The sequence below is a fragment of the Zootoca vivipara genome, chromosome 6, assembly GCF_965207765.1.
Source record: "Zootoca vivipara chromosome 6, rZooViv2.hap1.1, whole genome shotgun sequence".
NCBI classification, from domain to species: domain Eukaryota; kingdom Metazoa; phylum Chordata; class Lepidosauria; order Squamata; family Lacertidae; genus Zootoca; species Zootoca vivipara.
In genome coordinates, this window is record NC_142589.1 from 17,559,120 (window position 1) to 17,579,767 (window position 20,648).

Below are 20,648 nucleotides of genomic sequence, written 5' to 3' on the forward strand. Positions count from 1 at the left end.
CAGCCATTGCCAGGACCACCTTCCACCTGATTGCTGAATGTCTAAGGAAAGATAGGGGTAATTGAACAATGGGGACATCCGTTGACTTATTTAGATGCAGAAACAAAATATAGGGTCCTATATTTGGTTCTCCCTTCCCCCCATTTTTTTAGGAAGTGAGAAGGAGGGTCTGTGTAGGATATCTGTGTATTTAATTAGTATCATGAAGCGGACACAGATAAACGCTCTGCTTCCAGGCATAAAGCAGGACCAGGAAGAGTTTCCATGCATATTTGATCCCAAGCCATCTGGCTCGGATTCTGAGCCTTCCTAGGTCCGTGCAGATGACAAAATGCAAGTGTCACCAGAACAGGTGGTGGGATAAAATCAGAAGGAGAGATATTCAGAGTGCAAAGGAAACCCCTAGCTTAAAAAAAAATAGCTTGCTTGCTCAACTTATCTCTCAAGTTAGGCAGTGTCATGGACTCACAGTCATGCACCAACATTCCTGCATTGTTGCATGACTCGCGCCAATTCAACAGCCTGCTCTTCAACTAATGGTAGTGGGAAAAGAGGTACACTGATGTGATGGAGACATATTTTTGCTAGTGCCTTGAGCAGAGAAAGGTCTTTTCATGAATCACCTACAACTATCACCCCATTCCTTCCCAGGCAATAACTCCTTTTGGAATACAGATTCATCTCTTCTGAGCCTCTCAGTCCTAAGCTTCCTTCACAAATCAAGTGAGCATCCATTATTCCTTTCTCTCAATGCTCGGAATGAACTAATTAAGGTTTTAACTAATCCACTGGATTAATTCAAAAATATCTGGGTTATACCTGAAAGTAGCTCCTGTAATTTCCAGGTGAACTGAATGTGAATTAAGTTCCTTCTGCAGCGAGAACTTGGGCGATTTTTCATTCACTTCAATTTTAATTTTAGTTAAAGCAAGCAAGAATTATCATCACAGTGCAAGGACACATTCTGTCCAGGTAAAAGCACTTGAGGCAGGGCTGGTGAGGGAGGGGATGTTTGGAGAGGAGGTGCTTTTATTGGGAGAGGCTTCTAGGGCCATATTTGGCCCCTGGGCTGGAGACTCCCCACACCTGCCTTACTGGGTCTCAGCCTGGGATAACCTAAAGCACATTCAACAAGTGTTGGATCAAATTATTAAACTCAATTTTTCTTGACACTTTGCAGGGAGCAGTATGTGTGTAAAAACTCCTCCTAAAGATAGATAGATGATAGATAGATAGATAGATAGATTAGATGATAGATAGATAGATAGATAGATAGATAGATAGATAGATAGATAGATAGATAGATGATATATTGAGGAGTATGTGTATGCCATAACACTTTTAGGCGGGAGTGTACTTACATTTCAACAGGGTAATTGAGGTTTTTTCTTTAAAAAGTAAAGAAAAGAAGCTAAATTGCTAAGAGGTTGCTTGGCTTCGCTCAGCAGCCCTGCTGCTGCTCCCTACAGAAGAAATGTGGCCTGAATGTCCCTAGCAATGACGCTACACAATGAAATGGTTTAGATGCCATTTTTATTTCCCACAATGCTCCTGAGCAACAGCGCACTGCAGGCATTATGGAAAGTAAAAATGGCAGCTGGGCAGCTGGACACGGATGCTTAGTGTTGCTCTGAGCTGTGCTTCCCACCAATGGAGGAGGAGGCACAGAGAAATGCTTTGCCTGCCCCCCCCCACCAAAATCTTGGAACTAGTTTGGGCTCCTTCTTGTTACACATGCAGTGGGGGGGATGTTACCAGGACTGGATGTATGGATGCCATTTGCAGCATCAGCCATGTGGTGAGCATGACATTTTTTTTAAAAAAAATTGTCTTTATATTTCACATTTTCTCCACAGAGCTCAATGTGGTGTCATAGGAAGCTGCCTTATACTGAATAGGACATTTGGTCCATCTAGTTCAGTACTGTATACACTGACTGGCAGCAGTTCTCCATAGCAAAACAGACTACTGAGCCACGGCCCTTCAGTGGAGGCTGGGCCACTGGAGCAAATGGGGCACTGCCTCACAAAGCTCAGTGTGCCCCGAGCCAATCCCCACCAACCTACATCTTTAGGGTGATGGAACTGGCTGTCAGTTTCCTTCTTCTTAGTCTCAGTGTTGTCTCTGTAGAGCACAGTAGGGAGGAGGATGGAGGCAAAACTAGAATTAGTTGGTTGCGCCTGTGATTGTTTATGTCCGATATAAATAGTCCTCCACCTCTGCATATTATTATTATCACCACAACAACAACACTGGGAGGTAGGTTAAAATGAGAGCTGGTGACTGGACTTTGTGGCTGAGTGGAGATTAGAACCCTGGATTCCAACTCTCTGGCCGCCACACTGTGCTAATGTTCTTCTGCCCTATGGAGGAAACAGACCCTCAGAGGAACAGGCAAACAAAATTGCAAAGGAAGTGGGGGGGGGGAGGGAATCAGCCACTAATGCCTATTTCAATGCACAGAGCCTTGACCTTTGAATGCGACAGGGACTGTGGGAAGATGAACTTGTCCCCTGGCCTTGGACTTCTCTCAGCTCTATGTTCCCAACTGGACTGCAGCCAAGGAGAAGCCCAGCCGGCGAAAGGCTCTGGCACAGTCTCTCTTCAGCAGTCAGTTGCAAACCACTTTGCACTCTGCTGCCTCTTTGGAACATACACTCCCTTCCTTCCTGGCTGCCTGGAATATCCCCTGGGGGTGCAAGGAAAGCAGAGGAGGGGCAAAGGGGGCTTTGGGTTTCATCTGCTGGTATTCAAGGCATTGGCCCACCTCCTGCGCTGTGCATCTAGAAGCAAAAGCAAGTGGCTTCTTGGGGTCCATGATGGGAAAGAAACAGTTAAGCAGCAAAACTTCCTAACTCTGGAAATAAATTGGCAAAGCAAACATTTCTTGTTTTGTTTTGCTGCAGATGTACTCTACTTGCAGGAGTACCACAGTTTATCATGGGGACAGCTGCCTTCTCTTTTTCCTTGGCAAAGAACAGAGTTGTCGGTTTGTGTGTGTGTTTTAAATGGCAAAACTACATTTCATTGCAGAGAATAAAGGCAGAATGGCACGGCTTTGCATTTTACATGTGGCATTTGCTATTCAGAGAGAAAGTGTTTTGTTATGGCTGCTTGCATGAGCCCTCTCTCTGCACATGAGCAAAGGGAGAAAGGCTGAGCATGTTTTCATCTCTCAGGTTTTGGGGTTACATGCCCCATCTCGATAATGGGTACACGTTGAGATGTACTGTGTTTCCATTTAAACGTAAGTTACAGTAATTGTTTCTAAGTGTGCATGTTAAATGTGCGTTCAAAATTAATTCTAGATGTGCCTTATAAATGTGCATGGGAAAGGACCATAGGTTAGGGGTGCAGCACCTCAAGTGGCTCAAGGTTCCAGGTTCAGCCCTCAGCACCTCCATATAAACCTGGGAATTGTCCCATCTGAAACCCTGGAGAGCATCTGTCAATCAGTGCTGATAATATATACTGAGTTACATGGAGCAATGATCTGACTTGATAAGGGCAACAGCTTCCTATGTACATATAGAAGTGTGTGTATGTGTGGTATCTATTTGCACTAGTCCGTTGTCACACTGGTGACAGGCTGTACATGCTCCAGGGTGAGGGGAAAATCTGAAACAGGCAGGTGGAGGGGCGAGCGAGCGGGGTGGTAGGTGAGCAAGCTGGGGTTTGTGGTGGCAGGGCAAGCAAGAATGGTGGCCGGGGGTTGGGATTTGAAATGAGCAAGCAAGAGGAGCAGCAGTCAAATAAGCTGGACTAAGATAACCCTTGTCTTAGCTATTGTGCTGAGTTAGAGGAGTAGGAGAGGAGTAAAGGGGCTACAATCTCCTTCCTGGGACCTAGCAAGTTTGCACTATGTCAGAAATAGGGAACCTGTAGGGTTGCCATATTTCAAGAAGTAAAAACCAAGGCACCCGTTCAATTCAATCTGCCTTTGAAATCCCGGGAAAATGTGGACATATGGCAGCCCTAGAACCTGTGGTCCTCCAGATGTCTGTTTGCTTATAAATGTATTTATATACCGCCCTCTCACAAAACATCAGGGCAATGTACACCATCCTTTTAAAATAAAAATAAAAGCAATATAGAGCAATCATAAAAATGACTGGCTTCTCGGGAAAATCGTTAACGACTGCTTAAGCCTATTGGAATAGAAAACAAACTGTCTCCAAAGTCAAAAGGAACGATACTTGCTGAATCTCTGGCAAAAGAGCGTTGCATAGTACAGAACTAGTGGTAATGCTAAATGCACAATTTCTGGTTAAGGCCAACCGGACCTCAGTAACACGGAGGACAACTAACTAACAGTTGTACCCTGCACAATGTAAGGGAGGCCAGTGAGTCTGACATACCAACATCTCAAGCTTGAGTCACTCATCATCTTCCTACTACCACCCTCAGCAGAGGTTCTATAACAGGTGCATGGCAGGGAAGAAATTCAACAGATTTCTTTCTGCATTCAACAATGCAGAGATACAGCCTTCTTTGCCCCTGTTGACTTTCTGCTACTCTTACAGCTGCAGAAAGCACCTTTTGTCAGGAGGAGAGAGTGGAAGGTGTATTTCCACTCCAATGCCTTGTGATCAATTTCATTTCCCTTCAATTAGCATTCTTTTCTCTCATTAGATGTGTAGGGATGAGCAAATCTCTCCATTTCAGTTTCTCTCAGTTTCCCCACTCCCTAGTATTCAGGCCAGTTCTTCACATTTCCACATCAGTTTGCAGTCTCATGGAAATTCACCAGCGTTTTTATGTGCATTTATCTATAGAGCGAGATGAGCGCGCAACCCCAGAGTCGTCCACGACTGGACCTAACAGTCAGGGGTACCTTTACCTTTATCCCTATAACACACATTTTTTGTATGCAATTTTCCCTGATATAATGCATTCTTGTATGCTATTTTCAGTACTATATGCATTGTTGTGCACACTTTACCTCAGTATGTACTTTTTTTTGTATGCATGGCTTGGCTGGAGAAGTGCATTGCAAATTCAGAGAGGTGAGAATTCTGAAGGGTGGCTGTTATTCTATTTGCATATGGTAAAGGTAAAGATAAAGGGACCCCTGACCATTTGGTCCAGTCGTGACCGACTCTGGGGTTGCGGCGCTTATCTCACGTTATTGGCCGAGGGAGCCGGCATACAGCTTCCAGGTCATGTGGCCAGCATGACAAAGCCGCTTCTGGTGAACCAGAGCGCACACGGAAATGCCGTTTACCTTCCCGCTTGGAGCGGTACCTATTTATCTACTTGCACTTTGACATGCTTTTGAACTGCTAGGTTGGCAGGAGCTGGGACCGAGCAACGGGAGCTCACCCCATCACGGGGATTCAAACCGCCGACCTTCTGATCGGCAAGCCCTAGGCTCTGTGGTTTAACCCACAGTGCCACCCACGTCCTTCCTTGTAAATTAGGTAGGTTTGCCTTTAAATGCGAGCCAAATCAAATTTGTGTGTGTCCGTGTCTGTGCATGTACACACATGAGCATCTATATTCCCGTCCTGAGCCTCAGCTGTGCCTAGTAGCATTCAATCTGTTTACACACACAAGAAGAGGCAAGCAACAGCCGCTCAAGATGCTCCAGGGCAGGTAAAAAGGAAACAGAGGGCCTGTTTTGGATGCAAAGGGTAAGCTCTGCCCTCTTGGAAGAATATGATTGGTGGGTCCTGAAGGCCTTCCTCCCAACCTCCCTACAGTGTTATGATCAGCACTCAAATGCACACCCACTGAGACGTGCTCTCAGTTAATTTAATTTACAAAAAAACAACAACACAGAGGCTAAACAGCAAAGCTCATTAGCGCCAGGCAAAACACATAGCATGCAAAGCAAGCTGGGTGAAATGGGGAAGCGCTGTGCCACCATCAGCCTCCACAACTGCCTCATAGGGGGAAACCTACTGAGAAGAGTTGCTGTGCTCCTTAGACCTGGCACCTGTGAGCAGGCCTTGTTTCTTCTAATAAAGAGTCACCTTCAAAGGTAGCCCCACCTGTACAATTACACAGGCATCATCTCTGTTGTCTTTTCAACACCTACGGAAGGTCATCCTCTTTTGTTGAGAATTTTCTCAGTCTGCATCTGTATTGAACTTATTTTAACGATGTTTTATCTCTTGTTGTTGAGCCTATCTGGGTTCATTTAGGACAGGCTTCCTCAACCTCGGCCCTCCAGATGCTTTTGGCCTACAACTCCCATGATCCTAGCTAGCAGGACCAGTGGTCAGGGATGATGGGAATTGTAGTCTCAAAACATCTGGAGGGCCGAGGTTGAGGAAGCCTGATTTAGGAGAAAAGAAAGCCTATATATCTGATAAATAATATATAATAATAGTGTTCATGCACATGTTCTCCTAATAGACACATACTTTTGGTTAGAGAACTGCATTGCAAAATTCAAAGAACTGCAATTTTGAAGAATGGTTCACATGTTGTTTTGGGAAGAAGAAGAAGAAGAAGAAGAAGAAGAAGAAGAAGAAGAAGAAGAAGAAGAAGAAGAAGAAGAAGAAGAAGAAGAAGAAGAAGAAGAAGAAGAAGTTGTTCCAGGGGGCCTTGTTAGAATGCCACATTTCTCTTGATAGGAAGCAGAGAGCTTTGCCCATTTCGCCTCCTAGACAAAATTTTCTACTCCACAGACAAAGCATTTGCCAATCAGGGCCCAATCTCAGGAGATCAGGATTGAGGAGAGGGAGGATGGCAGGAAAGCCAGCCAAGTGCAGAGGAATCCAAAAAAGAGCCTGCTTCAAAGCCTTTGGCAGAGGCGCAGCTCTGCAGATGCTCTGGGCCCAGCATTTCCTAGGAAGCAAACAGCTCAATGTGCTTAGAAAAGGCTGGAGGTGGAGCAGACAGCAAAAGAAAAGAAAGAGGTCTGTGAATTAGAAATGAAGACAAAGAATGAAGGCTTCAGGTGAGCTCAGCACAAGAGGAAACACTGATGAGCACCAAGGAAGAGTACACAGGGTATAGGCTGAAAGAGGCAACAGAGCAGACAGAGTGTGGAGGGTAGAGGTGGGGAGAAATTTGACCCAGTTAAGCAAGCTTAGCTCATTCACAATTGCTGAAACAGTATGTGAATGAAAGCACAGCCATCCTTCAAAATTCGCACTTCACCAGATTCTTCAGCCAAGTAATGTGTACAAAAATGCATGCACTGGAGTAAAGTGATCCATGAAAATAACATACCAAAAATGCATTATATTTTAGATAACTGCTTTGCAAAAAAAAAAGTGTTAGGAGAAATGCACACTCACACTAAAATGCTGATGATTTTTCATGAGGATTTAAAAATAAAAATAATCATTCGCACACTGATGTAGAAATGCCAACAGCTGAATTTGCGATTGGGAAAAATGAGAATCTTGAGAGATACGTCAGTCAGCGACAGATTTGCCCATCTCTGTTTTGTGGAGATGGGTAGGGCAATCTTGGTTCAAATCCCTGCGAAAGCGTGAAGCTCCATGGCTGACATTAACCATACTTTTTAGTCCATAGACACTCCTCCTCCTAGTTCTGCATCGGCACCCCCCCTCCTTGTGCCAACCATGCTTAGCCTAAACTACTTCACGGGGTTGTTGTGAAGTTAAAAATGGAACAACCAGCCTCACTCGATACACACCACCCTGAGCTCTGTGGAAAGAAATGCGAAGGTCAAAAATAATGATGTGAACACAAGAAGAGCCCTCCTGGGCCACACCTGAGAGCTATCTACCAGGCTCTTGCTTCTTATGGTGACCAGACCAGTCAGATGCTTTGGGGGAAGCTACAGGCACAACAGACTTCATACAACTGTGTTCGCTTTGCTCCCCATCACCCTTTGCTGCACTCTAACATTAAATCTGAGTTGGGGGGCAGAGAGTTTAGAGGGCCAGTTATAGAGGGGCCTTGAGGGCCACATTTAGTTCCCAGGCCTAAGATCCCCCCACTGAGACAGAGTGGTTTAATGATCAATCCCTCTTCACAGGGAACTCTAGGAATTGCAGCCCTGAGAAGGGAATAGCGGGTCTTCTAACAACTCTCAGCACTTGTAACCAAGTCCCAGGGTTCTTTGGAGCAAGTCACGACTACTTGAAGTGGTATTGTAGAGCTTTAAATGTATCACGTGACCCCTGTCACTTCCCTCCTCCCCTACTTTTACCCTGAGTTCCAGAGCTGTGTTTGCAAGGGCCTGGGAAACTGGATGGTGCTGTTTCAGAGGAAAAGCTACTGGCAGGAAAAGGATCAAGCTGTTCTACTGCCCAGTGCAATTAGGGGCCTCCGCCTTCATGCAGTTGCAGTGGGATGTTTAGTTTGCCCCATTTAATCCCTTACAAGTATATAGAAAACGCTAGATGTGAAGGAGAGAGTATGTGCTCACTAAGCTGCATTCACTGAGCAAAATGGGTGCTGACTATAAAAGGGAACTTTGACACCTTCTCAGAAATGACCATACATGTACAGTGGAAAGAGAGACTGGCCAGTGTCTCCCTGGGGCATTAAAATAGTTTGAGATAATTCAGCAGCAAGGACAGTAATTCCCAGCTACTAAAATAGTGTAGAGTCATTTTTAGAAAAAACTGATTCGGCACGAAGGGCTTCTTTGTGGCACAAAACTTTGTGGTGCCAAAGTGTACGTGTGCATACACACACACACACACACACACACACACACACAATTTGTGTTGTGGGTGTCAACAGCATTATATCATCATCACAGCAAGCAGTTCTATCATCATCACGGCAAGCAGTTCTAGCATTCCAGGGGGAATCAGACAGCTCCCAGTTTAGTACTTGGAAGCAAACTCTCCTAGGAAATCAGGACAAAATAGGACCATGGCAAAATGAAACTGATTTGACAAACTTGAGTTAGACCTGCCCACGCATCGCTTCCAGCCAGGACACACCAGCTGCTCACATTCTTGGCTGGAAGCTGCAGGCCTTAAGTTCTTGAATGTTTAGGATCTATGGGTGATCTGCTGCTATGGCTCAGTGGCGTGTCCCTTGCATGCAAAACATGGCATGTTCAATCCCCAGCATCTCACGACAGGGGACATTCCCAGCCCTATCTGTAACCCTGGCAAGCTGCTTCCAGTCAGTGTAGACACTGCTGAGCTGGACAAACCATTGGTCTGACTCAGTACCTTCCTATGTTCCTTGCTGCATAATTAAAAGGAGGACATTCGCAGGCAAGCAAAGTCACCTTACAAGGCATCTGCTTAAAAAAAACAACTGCTTATGAGAAGACAACAAAAGATCACAAGAGTCGAAATACGTTCAAGCATCTATTGTTCAGTCACCAAAGCAAACCTCAAGAGAAAGAGCAAAGAGAGAAGAAAATATCCATAAAATCAAAAGGTGACACACAAGGAGAGGCAGGGAAAGACATATTATAATCTGATTGTTACCCTTTATAAGCCAGGGATATGAAGTTTGGAAAGAAGTTTAGTTTATTAGTGCCATATTATTATTATTTTAAAAGAAGGCAGGCCTCAATGAGTAGCATGTGTCTTCAAGCATGTAGTCCTCACCAAGGCAGTTAATTGCCTCCCCCTTCCCGCCTCTTCCTGTTTTCTTTTGCCTAAATTAAGTTACTGAACTGTGGACCGTTTAACCATTTATTCCCCATCTCTAACACTCAAAAATAGTAAAGGGCCTGGGTAGAGAGAATGCTTTGCACAGGAAACTGTGACACAGACACAGCTCCCAGAGATAGGAGACATATCAGAAGATCAAAGAGACCACTCCTATATTCTGCTGTTAATCCCTTCCCCTTCTGAAGGGCATGTTATAATTATTTCAGCCTATTCCCTCCCCCTCCTCTGTGCACCCTCCAACCCTGGGGGTCTTGTTTTTTTTATCATTAGATCTAGATAAGTTTCCACAGGAGCCCCTGCCCCACTCAAGAAACTTTGGGTAATATTACCGTAATTCTAGCTGAGGGAAATTCCCTATCTTCAAATAAGAGCAACGGGGTGGGTAACATAAAATCAAGAAAGAAGAGGGAATTAAGGCAATATTCTCTCCCTTTCAGGGGAGGGCGGAAGGGGGAGGGGTGGGCAGAAGCTCTCGGGTTCAATTCTTGAAAGATTGTCTCACCCCTTATATACCCAATCAATGGCTGCATTCTGCAGCAGAGGGCATCCTCTTATCAGGAGGTCCGTTCTGCAAAATATAGGAATTGGGTCTTTAGTGTTGTGGCACCTACCCTTCGGAATTCACTCCTGCTAAATATCACACAGGCACCATTTCTGTTGTCTTTTTGGAACCTACTAAATACTTTCCTTTTCTAGGAAGCATATTAAGTAGAGATCTTTCCCAGCCTGCATCTATATTGGAATTGTTTTATAAATGGTTCACAGTGGTACCTCGAGTTACATATGCCGTCGCCTCACGTTACAAATGCTTCAGGTTACAAAGTCCGCTAACCTGGAAGAGTTACCTCGAGTTGAGAACGGAAATCGTGTGCTAGCGGCACAGCGGCAGCAAGAGGCCCCATTAGCAAAAGCACGCCTCTAGTTAAGAACAGTTTCAGGTTAAGAACGGACCTCCATTATGAATTAAGTTCGTAACTAGAGATACCACTGTATTTATTTTTTACCACTTGCGTGTTTGCCATCCTGGACTGCATCGGGAGGAAGGGCAGGATAGAAACGTAATATAACAAGCCTTTTTTCTTCAACATCCTCATCATCCCTGGCATCTCCAGGTAGGGCTGGGAGAAACCACTGTCTGAAATCCTGGAGCACTGCTGCCAGTTCCGTGTAGACAATACTGAGCTGACTCAGTATAAGGCAGCTTCCAATGTTCAGGGGGAAATGGGGAAAAGGGGAAGGAAAATATGCCATCAAAGGTGTAAGATAGATGAATGCAGAGTGGGTAAAGAAGACAGCCTTCCACCACTTGCAGGGAAGTCCCTCCTCCAATCCTTCGCTTGCAAAGGGGACATTTATAAATAGCAAGAAAGAAGTGGAACTATCCCTTCCTTGGCTACACTTTGGGAAAGAAAGAGCTATAGCTGCAGTGCAGCCCCTTTCTGACATCCTGTAACGCCTCCCTTGCAAAGCAAGAAAGAAGAGAGAATTTCACCAATGCTGAGGTACCTGGTGCTGCCTGCTTCCCTCTGGTCTCTGGTGTCTGCTACTCCTCCTGCTTCATTGCTCCTTCTTTATTGCACATGGTGCCCCCCCCCCATCTTAAGGAGAGGGAGGGATGCAGCAGCCAAGAGTGCATCATGTACTGGAGGAAGCAGCAACTTCACAGCAAGCACATGATTGGTTATGGGCACCGGCCAGGAATCCCCCTTCCGTACAACTGGCTGTGTCCCAAGGACTCCTGATCGGCTTGTTGTTGTTTAGTCGTTTAGTCGTGTCCAACTCTTCGTGACCCCATGGACCAGAGCACGCCAGACACTCCTGTCTTCCACTGCGTCCCGCAGTTTGGTCAGACTTATGTTCGTAGCTTCGAGAACACTGTCCAACCATCTCATCCTTTGTCGTCCCCTTCTCCTTGTGCCCTCAATCTTTCCCAACATCAGGATCTTTTCCAGGGAGTCTTCTCTTCTCATGAGGTGGCCATAGTATTGGAGCCTCAGCTTCAGGATCTGTCCTTCCAGTGAGCACACAGGGCTGATTTCCTTCAGAATGGATAGGTTTGATCTTCTTGCAGTCCATGGGACTCTCAAGAGTCTCCTACAGCAACAGAATTCCAAAGCATCACTTAGGAACATAGGAAGCTGTGTTATACAAAATGAGGCTAATGGTCCATCTAGTATAGTCTACAGTGACTGGCAGCAACTTTCCATGGTTTCAGGCGCAGGTCTCTCCTAGCCATACCTACAGATGCCCTTGGGGACTGAACCTGTGACCTTTATGGTCCAGCTCTCACAAGGAAAGGTGGATGAATGGAGGGTCGATGGGTCTGGATGCCCAGCCACACTACTCTCAGTGGAAGTTGCTAAAGTAGCCTAATGTGTTTTGATCGTACACAATTTTGTCTTTAGGCTTTATGCTCTATTCCCAGACTGTAACTCCCACATGAACTAAGAGTCGCCTGTAACTGTTAACTCCGTAGATGCATGGGATAGGGGTGGAGGTGGGGGTAGGGGTGGGGATTGAAGTTGATTGAGCAGCAGAGCAGGGACTGAAAATGGACTCTGGAGAAACAGACAGACTGATCTTGATTATCATGATGGAGGTTAGATGAAGTTGCGTCAAAGCAAGCGTCACCCCACACTTGCCAGTGCATTTCCCCATCACTTTCCTTACTGCAGAATTTCTAATCTTTTGGGGAAGTAGGTCTGTTGCTCAAGACCTCCCAGTCACCTGTAACAATGAAACCTGAATTTGCCACTATGTGACTGAATGCCATTCGGAGATAGTGGAAGCCTGAAAGTGCCTTGTTTCTTCCCGCTGTTATTTGCGAAGTCCGTTTAGGTGCCAGCCTGCAGTCTGTGTTTCTCTAGAACTTCTGGGTGCCACAACAGCACACACATCAATTCTACTTGTTAATTAGACAATATTAGCCCAAAGTTTAGCCTGATCTGCCGGTTGCGCATATGGCGAAATGTTCTTATTTGTATACATGATGGAAAGGTGCCACGTTGCTGAAAGCACATTAGTTTCAATTTGCCATTTCAATAATCAATTTTTTAAATGTTAAACTTTTCCACCAGGACTTTGTACCACACCCTTTCTATCCATTTTTTAAATGAACAGCCCTGTCGTATTTTTCCAAAATCCTGCTACTTCCATCTTTGCAGCGGCTTTTAAATTAGATCTATAAGCAATAAATCCACATTCCGTTCCACGCAAAGTGACACCATACCCAGAGGTTGTGAGGGATCAATTATCTGGGCTTTTGTTTTCAGATATGATGCCAAACACCCCTTTTTCTAGGGGACCCTGACCCTTGCACACTACTACATGCGAGCTGGAATTGTTTTGGGAGACTGCAGGGCCACATCTCCTTCTGGACAACCTTCTGAGGGCCTTCTGAGGGCCACATGCCAGTGGAGCAGGTGAAGCAACCAAATTTACTTTTGTTCAGGGGACTAGTTTCTACATGCATCCCAACTAGGACACATTCCAACAAGGTAAAAAAATACTTTGGTGCAAAACAGGGCCCGTGGTTGGTGTGGCCTGGGGATAGTTCTAAGGGCCAGACAGAGAGGCCCATAGAACAACTTGGCCCCTGACCTGACGTTCCCCATCCCTGCCACAGTGCATTATTATCATCATCATCCTTTATGTTTGAAAGGTAGAAGTGGTGCTGGTGCGACCCAACTTGAAGCAGGTTAGAACTCCATCCGCTCCATCTGGTGGATTAATATCCCAAATGGCTACTACAAAAGATAAGGATTTAAACCAGGCATCCCCAAACTGCGGCCCTCTACATGTTTTGGCCTACAACTCTCATGATCCCTAGCTAACAGGACCAGTGGTCAGGAAAGATGGGAATTGTAGTCCAAAACATCTGGAGGGGGGTGCCCGATTTAAACCTTCCCACATGAAAGCACTCGTAACAGAAAAATCCCGCACTAGTAATTAATGACTAACCATAGAAATTGAGTTTTTTGTTTAATAACTGAGGAAAACTGGCACCCCCAACTTTCCCACCCCATTTGCAGGGAGCAATATTGGGGACACCATTTTGTTGAGTACAGTATTCCTGTTTGGGGGAGAGGGCAAGGAAAATTTCTGCAACAGTTCTTAGGGTTGGGAAGCTGCATAATTACCTTCTTTTAAGGTTTTTCTTTTTCTGTTCTGCTACAGTGGCAAGCAGCAGCAGCCGCTGCCGCTGGTGCCATCCTGGCTACCACAGTCCATTGCCCTCAGCAACATTCCAGCATTCTTCTGGACCACTGAGGGGGGAAATGGTGGCCACCACAACGGAAAAAATGGCAGAAAATATTCGACAAAATGGCGGTCTCTTTCAAGAAGAGCGCAAAAATACAACAGAACATTATTAGAAATGGGGGAGAAATTTTGTCTCCGGTCTAGTGTTTAGTAACTACCGTATGCAGGTGAACTGGATGGGGAGGCGAGGTTGAGGTGTGAGAAAGAGAAATAAATAAATCCTGTATTGCAAGCAAACTCCAAGGGTTAAAGGCTTCCTGGCAGCTGTTTTACTTGGAATTAGGCTTTGTAGCTGCACCCAACAGAAAAATAGCAGCTTAGGTGGCATTAAAAAAAAAATTCCCCATAGTAAATGTGTAATTAATTAGCCTTCCCACCTCTCTCCCCACCCCCAACTGAGCTAAGATTCACATAATCAGACCCTTGAGACCTGCCTCCCCCTTCCTATCAAAGTCAGGCAGCAATTCAAAGCCAAATTAATCATTCAGCAAGTAGGTGTAATGCTGCCATTTACATGATTTAAAAGCTGGAGTAGCCGCCCCAAGGCTTGTGCAGGAGAAGAAGTTTAAAGGTCAAACCAAGGCTGAGAAAACAGATTTTAGTATTATTGAAAAAAGGAAAAGAGAGGGGGGAAAGTTCTGATAGAGATCATCAGCAGAACAGCTGGAATCTGGATACCTTTTCTGATTGTGCGCCTGCGGTATCAGCAGGCATTAATCTGGACAAGTATCCGTGGAAGCTGGCCTATTAGGGCAAATGGGGCTCTGCCCTGCCAACCTCAGTCTTCTCTCAGCCAGCCTCCACCTGCCTCCCTTCTTATGAAGCCAGCCATCTTGCCATGTCCATCTTGCCCCTTGTAGAACTCAGCAGGGAAGAGGGTGGGGACAAAACTAGAATTAGTTGGCTCTGCCTGTCATTGGCTTTGTTTCTGCCTACACTTGGGCACCCTGCCTTCTGCTCCAGCAGTTGTAATGGGCAGCAGCCATCACTGGCCAGTGGTCCTACCTTGCAACTCATCAGAGCTCAACCAGATAACACATGAAGATGAAAGTACCTCTCTGAGGACATGTGGAACATATTTTGACAGCTCCCACAAATCCAGGAATAGGAAGGAACGATTTAAACCCCATACCTTCTCTTTCAAGAACTCTATACACTTGCTATGGGTAGCATTGCATCTTTATTTATCTTGCTCTTTGTTGTGGGATGCTAAGTGTAGGAAAACAGAACTGTTTTACAGTTCGAGAACCTAGCATGGGAAGTAAGCCACAACATACATGTGTCATATTGCCATGTGGGTTCTGGACTCAAGTTCTTGGTGCATCATTCTGTGTTCTAGGTCCACCATCCAATGGCATATTCACACCTCAAAGCCAAGTGTGTTAGAGCCAAACAAGACCCAACTGTGGTAGGCATGGAATTATTTTATATGTTCAGCTCACTCATTGGTTTTTTTAAAAATTACACAAGAGCTGAGCTGTGAAATGTTTTTGGACCGCTATTTTATTGGATCAGTTTTATTGGGATGAGATGTTCTATTTTATGTACAAGAACTGCTTTTGGCAGGGCTTTGCCCTGAAAGGTGGCCTATAAATATTTTAAATGAATAAAATTATAAAGCAGGGTAGGGGGTCCTTCAGTAAAAAAAGAGAGCATTCAGGGCCCATTCCTGCATTCATCTCTCATGCCCTATTTCAGTAGAGGACCCCCAGGTCCAGGGGCCAAATGTGGCCCTCCAAGCCACTCTATCTGGCCCTCAGAACTCACCACAGGGCACAACCCTCACTGACTCTGCTTTGCACCACAAGTGTTTTTGCCTGGCTGGAATATGCCCTTAAACTTCTGATAATGCCTCTTGCTTCCCAGGATGGCAGCTAGGGAGGGGTGTGTGTGCAAGTGTGTGTTGAAACGAGTCAACTGCACAAGGGTAAAATTCAGATTTGCTGCTCCACCCACCTTTGCCTCTAGTCCTACCCACCACTGCCATGTGCCCCCCCCCGAAGGTTCTCCAGAAGGAAATGTGGCCTTCAGGCTGAAAAAAAAATTCCTACCTCTCCCTTATCTTCTCAGTCATTTTTATTTTTATTTTTGGTTTGTTCCTGACTCACTTCCAGTATTGGAGGTGGTAATAGGGGAAAAATGCAAGTAGTTAATGAGGTGGTTAAAATCCCAGTTCAGTCTACTGGCTTTGGCCTTTGAGTACCTAATGTCATGGGATGAGGATGTATAAAGGACTTGGGAACATTTATACAAAATGGGACTAATGGTCCATCTAGTATTGTCTACAGTGACTGGCAGCAACTTTCCATGGTTTCGGGCACAGGTCTCTCCTAGCCATACCTACAGATGCCCTTGGGGACTGAACCTGTGACCTTTCACAATGGAAGCCTGTACTTTGTTGTTGAGCTACAGCCCTTCTATGTACCTTTTCAGCCTGTGGCCACAGATGACCAACCTCTTTTTGAGCTCAGTGAATGTTTTATGCCCTCTCTCTCCCATAGTTCACACCTTTGAAGCTGATCTCATGACGCCCAATTAGCTTTCCCCATGACCACCAGAGCTAATCCACTTTCTCCAAAAGTATCCACAATTCCCTTGGACAGGTATTGCCACCTTTATCCCTGAACCTCAGAATGCTCACCATCTTCTACGTATTCCCATCCAGACCTTGCACCAGCTGAGAGGTGGAAGGATCAGCCCCCATCGCTAACAATCTTCTTCTTTCCCAAAGCTGAGACTCCTTTTATTCACTCTGTCTTTATGAAGCAATCCATCAACGTGCTGTCATAACAAGTTGTTTGCCAATTTGAAACCCAACAGTTTGCCTCGTGTAAGTGTTAAAAATTGTCATCTTGGCAGTTTTCATGCATACAAAAGTGAGATTTCTCCCCACCTCCACCCCTCAATTTGCTTCCGCAGTGCAGCAAGTCAGGGTTGGGCTGAATTCAGGCTTGTTCAATCTACTTTGTCTTCCACTGTAACTCCAAGTTCTACCAACCAGAGTCAAGAAGGCATAGGGTTGTATTCAACAAAATTTTACTAGACCCACTTGAATTAATGGTCTTGTCCAATAATATCAGTGGATGTACTCTGAGGAGGGCTAACACTGGATGCAACTCACACAGTTAGAACAGATGTGGGAACCTTAGAATTGAAGGCCTCCCCATTTGGCCCTTGGGGTTTTCCACAAACCCTTCCCTCCCCTCCCCAGATCACAGCACTCCCTCTCTCACTCAGATTCTTCCTATGGGTCACCAAAAGAGGAGAACTCAGGCTTCAAGGCCAGGACACTGTAGAACCTGACACAGAGGTTACCTTCCTTGCTTGCAAGCCTGCCCCCCCCCCCCCGTAAAGGTGGAGGCAGTGTTTAAGGCTGCTCACATAAAAATACCAACAACATAATTCCAAGGAAATGCAATCCTACTGAAACAGCAGTAAACATAATTCCAAATGACAGCACAACACTCTTATAAAATTCACTGAATAGCTTAAAAGAAGCAATATAAAGCCAACAATTTAGAAAGAGCAGACATAAAATACATTTTAAAAAACCTAAAATTAAAATCAGCATAGCTTCTTCACTAAAATCATACTGGAAGAAGGGTGTTTTCAGAGCCTATTTAGAAGTCATGTATGTGAGTTCCACAGGTATGGGACCAACACACAAAAGGCCCGGTTTCTGGTGCCTACCTAGCAGATTGATTTTAAAAGCCAGGGCAGGAAGACAGTCTCTGAGGCCAATAATAAGGCTTGGGCAGGTGTATATGGGTAAAAGTGGTTCTTCAAATAACCTGAACACCCACAAACTATTTAGGGTTTTAAATAGTAACACTAGCACTTTAATGTGGGCAGAGATATAGTAAAATACATACTAACAAATAATAAAGAGATTCAGAATGGGACATCAATTACAGTAAAGGCTTCTCTTTCCTTGCCTGTCCTGCAACCAAGATTCAGGCTTCTCCCCGAGTCATGATATAGCCTTCATACAGAGGGATCCTCACAGCCTCCTTTATATCCAGCTAGCCCTGATCACCCTTAAAATTCTATCCACTTCTGATTATATCTCTGTAGGTCAGTAGTAGGCTGGGTCATGTGGGGTGACTGAAGGTCAGGTGACCAGCTGCTCAGTCACTTAGCACTACTTTAGGTCTGCCACTGACACAACAGCACCACATACACTTCCTTCAGTGTTAAGATGGTGGCCTTTTATTTATGTGAAGTAGGATGGACATTTGCTACAACCTCCAATGAATCAGGTTACATTGTGGAGGGCTATATCTCAACAGCCTACATTCTGCTTAGCTGTGATTCCTACATTGCAAGAGGTTGGACTAGATGACCCTTGGGAAGGATCCTTTTCAACTCTATAATTCCATGATTCTGTGCCTAAGAACTTCTATTGGACATACAAATTTTATTCTGACTTACTGTGCAGTTCCTCAGATATTCTTTTATATGAACTTTTGTAATGTGACTCCAAATGCCGTGGCGAACATTACTCCAATGTACTTTGTCCATAGCTGCCAAGTTTTCCCTTTTCTCGCGAGGAAGCCTATTCAGCATAAGGGAATTTCCCTTAAAAAAGGGAGAACTTGGCAGCTATGACTTTGTCTATATTGTTCTGTTTTCTAAAACTAAATAAAAGCCATTTACTAAGAGTCTACATGAAATAGTAGGCACAACCCAAAGAACATCAAGCTCTTTGCTCTTTTGTTGTTCTCGTTAGCTCTTTTCTAATGAGAGCAACGAGAGAGCAAAGAGCTTAGCACATGCTTAAGTAACTCCCAATGGGTTAGAGCCAGACTAAGGGTTGTAGCCAACTAACTTTTACTCTGAGTAGACCCACTGAAATTAATGAACCAAATTTAGTCATGTTCATTAATTGCAATGAACCCATTAACCTTTGAGGAGGACTAACATTAGATACAACCCTAAATTAGCTAATTTAGGCTTAAATCATGGCTCATTTCTACCATTGATTTCAACAGGTCCCAAGTTCAACTAGCTTAGGGTTGTCTCTAAGTTCTACTTAAAGTATTACTTGTTTCACCTTGAGGTCCCAGGGCAGGTTGCAGCAACATAACATTAAAAGCAGTTTAAAACAACTTACCACCAAAAAGAAAAGGTGCTCCTAAAGTATACACCTCAAGCCAGGGAGAAGAGGTGTGTCTTTAGCAGCCTCCAGAAGCTGTATAACAGGCATAGGCAAACTCCGGCCCTCCAGATGTTTGGGACTACAATTCCCATCATCCCTGACCACTGGTCCTGTTAGCTAGGGATGTTGGGAATTGTAGTCCCAAACGTCGGGAGGGCTGGAGTTTGCGTATGCCTGCTGTATGATGAAAGAGCCAGGCACACTGAGCCATTGAAATTAACGGACCGAAGTTAGTTGTGTCCATTAATTTCAGTGGGTCTATTTTTAGTAGTGGTATATACATTATTATATATTTGTTCATTGCTTTTTACAAAATGATCCCAAAACACAGAGCACCATGCACGTTTAAAATCCAAAATGTCATAGAGTAAACAGAAAGTAAAACATAAGAATATGAAAACTGTTTATCCACCAACAAAAATAATACCAGCATTAGTCCTACTCTCTGAGATCATCCAGAGGAGTGCTCGTAGCTATCCCCCCCCCCATTTCACAGATTGGGGCCAGATTTTCCTCAACCAGAAGTAAGGCATTTAGCATTGCCCATCCCATGCTGTGGAACACTCTTCCAGCAGAGATGTGGCAGACAGCCTCACACTTCACTTTCAGGCACTTTCAGACTTCGGCCCTTCAGATGTTTTGGACTACAATTCCCATCATCCCTGACCACTGGTCCTGTTAGCTAGGGATCATGGTAGTTGTTGGCCAAAACATCTGGAGGGTCGCAGTTTGGGGGTGCCTGCTTTCAGGCATCTCTTGAATATGTTTTTTGTTCTGACAGGCCTTTGCAACTGCTTAAATTTTTGATTAGTCACCTGAATGATTATCTGCATTTTATGTTTGAGACTATATCCCACTTTGGTATGTTTTAGCCTATGACCGTACAGAAATGCTTTTTAAAAAATAAATAAATAAAGAAATAAACTTGTTTATTTCCCCACCCCTTACAGTGCAATCTTGACCATGTCAAATCAGAGGTAAGCACTAGAGAATTCAGTGGGGTTCACTCCCAGATAAGTGGGGTTAGTACTGCAACTTTTGGCTTGATCCAGCCCACTGAAGTGAATAAGATAAAAACATACCAAGCCCAGAAGATTCTATGCCAAGGTTGCATATTTGCCATACTAAAAAGCAACAGCAACAAGAAAAAGGGGAAGAAACGTTTTCTTCAGAAACACTTGTTCTCTAAGGGATGGGTGGGGGTTGAGGGTAGAATTTCCCTTTTTTATTTGGCAGTATCTGTGGGTTTCTTTGAAGCATATATTTTTTGATCTCCAGAGTGCACTTATAGACAATTTTAATAATTTACAAACATAAAATGTTACAGAGACCTTACCTGTGATATACAGAGAACACCCATCCTGTATGCATCTGAAAATTTAAAAGAATAAAAGAAAAAAAATATTTCTGAAAGGTTTTTAGTAGTTCAGCCCACAATCCCTGCACTTTAAAATTTATATCAGCCCTGGAAGCAATTTACTAGTGTGGTGCTCAGATTAGCAGGGGGAAGATGTGTGTGTGTCCTTCCTTAACATAATTCACAAGCTCTACCTCCAACTCCCTCCAGTTTTTGGGAAATAATTCCCCACGTAGATTTTTTAAAAACAATAAGGAGGCCCTCCCTGCTCTGCCCTCCCACTGTCCCCCATAGCAATTCAAGT

At 44.6% G+C, this 20,648-nt stretch overlaps 1 protein-coding gene across 2 annotated transcripts in view; it reads right to left on the bottom strand.

Annotated features, from left to right (window-relative positions):
* Positions 1 to 20,648, bottom strand: part of MORN1 (MORN repeat containing 1) — a 255,307-nt gene that overhangs the window by 41,143 nt on the left and 193,516 nt on the right. For both annotated transcript variants that reach the window (XM_088671655.1, XM_088671657.1), the window contains one exon: positions 20,324 to 20,358. In XM_088671655.1, the coding sequence (XP_088527781.1) occupies positions 20,324 to 20,358 (35 nt within the window). The remainder of the gene's footprint in view (positions 1 to 20,323; positions 20,359 to 20,648) is intronic.